Below are 2,945 nucleotides of genomic sequence, written 5' to 3'. Positions count from 1 at the left end.
CTACGGAAATATGATACGAAATAATATAGCCACCAAAAGAACAAAATCGTGACAAAATAATGCTGCATACATAATACATATTGGACAGTGTTGCCCGCTGCAAAGGGGGTTGTTCGACACCAGGCGTCGCACCGCTGTACTACGCCAGATTTTTCATGACAAATTAAAAATATTTAGAGAGCGTTGTCGGTCGTATGGTTCCACATATGGGATTTACAGGCAACAGAGTCTCAAGACACGTCGCCAACATATCTTGCTTCTCTACTGCTTTACAGTACCTTTAAAGCACCACTCACTGTCACCAACCTGAAACTAGGGGAGTACATTGCAATTGTAATATTAAAGCCTGGTCTTCACACGATGCCCTTGAACCACTGACGAAGCACGAAAGTAATCGCAGCGCGCGCCACAGACCTAATTATTTTAGCTCTGCCGTCTGTTGCGCACCTTAAGTGATCGCCAAAACAGCGACGGTGACGTCGATTTTGACGATCACTTTCTGTTTACAGCGAGCGGCCGAAGTGAAATACGTAGGTATAGCACGCACTGAGCGCTCCATCAGTGGTTCGAGCGGATCATGTGGTGATCAGGCTTTAATATTGCAATTGCAATGTGCTCCCTAAAGTCAATAAAGAAAGAGTTGATTAAAATATCTGTTAATTAGTCCCCTAATTGAGAAAAAAATTGGTTTCCTAGTAGAAGCCCCGTCGAATAATCCAATGACAAAAGTAGAACCGCCCTAAGGCAACTCCCCTTTTTACGAAAATTTGTTTCAGATTAAAAGGAAACATCCTGTATATGACAGTACATAGGGTACAGTATATGGATGCACGAACGGGCCGTGTGTTTGGGGGTGCGATACTCGTTCCGCCCCCAGGGACCCACGCACGTTACGCCGTTGAAAAATATCCATTCGATAACATTAAATCAATCGTGTGAGCAACGGCTTGCTGCCCATTTATTTTCGTTCACATTCGACATTACAGCACGGGGTAATGTAACAGTTCCATGAGGTACGTACATGACAGCCATTTCCCCTTATTGAGCACGGTGAACACAGTTAACAGAATATACGTTCCAAGAGCCGTGGTTCCTCCTGAACCATCGCTTTCCAGCCATTGGTCTTCCTTACGTCGCTACTGTGCAAATTGATGTACATCACAGCAGCATTTGGCAAATATGTTAGGTTTAACTTGTCAGCCAAACGGAGCACATCGACGACGGTATCCACGCTGAAATTCGAAGAAAGTTCTCGTTCGCACAACAGCCTGAGTCTCCCCAGGTCGTACTTGTCCGCCATCAGGATAAGGTCTGTTGCCATGCTCTTAATATTCGGCGCTGAGTCGGTGTACATGAATGTCAACATCTCTTCTACGAGTGCGGCATCTGTATCTTCCAGAGTCACTTCACTCTCGCGCTTTTCTTTCATATCGTTGGCGAACATGGCCCGAAAGACGGATGACCGCATTGCTAGGACTAGCTTGTGCGCGTGAATCTTCTTCCCGCCATGAGCAACGAGAACAACGTCAGAGGACTCATTAGATATCTTCAGTTGACGAAGGTCGTCTTGTATCGTCGGCCCTTCATGCTCAATAGAAGAGCATAAGGTGGTCCGATACGTCTCGTATGTGGTTAATTCGAAACATAGCGTGAGGACGTCATCAGATAAATACCGGTTAAATGCATCGGCTACCGTAGTCTCCATCCCCATTTTGTATGAAGAGGATGATGAATTGCGACGAATTTCGATACTCCTCGTTTCTTCATCGTTTAAGAACCGAAAGTCGCACTTGGCTTCAATAGGATCATTTCCAAGACGTAATAGGTCGGTGGTAGCATGAGAATGTCGCGTAATATTATCGTGATTATCATGAATTTTAAAGCACCACTCACTGTCACCAACCTGCAACTTTGCACTTTCAATACATTCGTGGCATTGAACACTGAAGTTCTCAATGACCCACGTACCCTTGCACGTTGCTTTTGTCACCTTATTGCCCATGTAATACTCAGTATGATGGCTGCTGTTATTCTCGAAGCTTGCCATTTTCGAATGTTGATCAGTCGTACGAAACCACAGAAACCTACGCACCACACTGTAACTTTCCGAACGCCAACGAGGCTGCTGACTGAACAGCGATCGTAACTACCTCTTTCGTTCGGGACCGTAGCCCTGTCACGTGACGCTGTCGAAGGCGGTGGCGGCGCCACGATGGCGTGGTATCAGATATGATATGATGATATCGCGGAGAGAGCCACGAATGTAATGGTTCCGACGGTGTCAATGCGCTGTAACGCACTTTTGGGACCCTAGTAAGGCCAGAAGGTTATCACAGGATTTTCGTCTCTTTATTTCTTCTTCTTTTTTTTTTTTTTTTTGAGGGGGCGGGGGTCTCGTTGGGGAGGGGCGCCGCCCACATCTGCTGCTTTTGTGCCGTTTTTGGCCTTTCTGACCGGTATTCTTAAGGGTTATAGCGAGAGTTTCTTGACCCCATTATGACCCCAGCAGCGCTCTCGGACATTCCCACCATCACGATCACGTTCAGCATCGCCATCGCCGCTCCGATCATTCCCGTCATGTCTCATCGTCATCACTCATCATTGTCACCACTCATATTAGACCCCCTAGCTACGGGGTATAGCGTTCCACTCCTAGAGTGGAAAACCTCCCCACTTCATCATCATAATATATATGTTGTTGTTCTTGGGCATTAGGGGGTTGCGGGGTGGGTGCTGGGAAAATCCCTGGCCTCGGTGTCTGCGTCGCCGCCGTTCAATTGGGAGATGTAACAGGTTTGGGAAAGATCTAGCAGATTGGAAGGTCACGATAACGGTTCCGAGAATAATGATAACCCAAGCACAATGTTTTTTTGAAGTGACTGACACCACGCAGCTGGTCTTGGATTTGACAGGCTTCATTTGTAGTATAGTGTTCGTCGAGCGCT

The 2,945-nt window shown here is 46.7% G+C and overlaps 1 protein-coding gene across 1 annotated transcript; it reads right to left on the bottom strand.

Annotated features, from left to right (window-relative positions):
* Nucleotides 1-1,060: 1,060 nt before the first annotated feature.
* On the bottom strand, nucleotides 1,061-2,047 carry LOC135366560 (speckle-type POZ protein-like). The gene has a single exon (XM_064599349.1). It carries the CDS (start codon nucleotides 2,045-2,047, stop codon nucleotides 1,061-1,063), a length of 987 nt encoding a protein of 328 aa, XP_064455419.1.
* Between the last annotated feature and the right edge of the window lie 898 nt (nucleotides 2,048-2,945).

The sequence above is a fragment of the Ornithodoros turicata genome, chromosome 1, assembly GCF_037126465.1.
Source record: "Ornithodoros turicata isolate Travis chromosome 1, ASM3712646v1, whole genome shotgun sequence".
Taxonomy (NCBI): Eukaryota; Metazoa; Arthropoda; class Arachnida; order Ixodida; family Argasidae; genus Ornithodoros; species Ornithodoros turicata.
The sequence above is the reverse complement of the archived record's forward strand: the minus strand, read 5'-3'. Positions and strand labels throughout refer to the sequence as shown.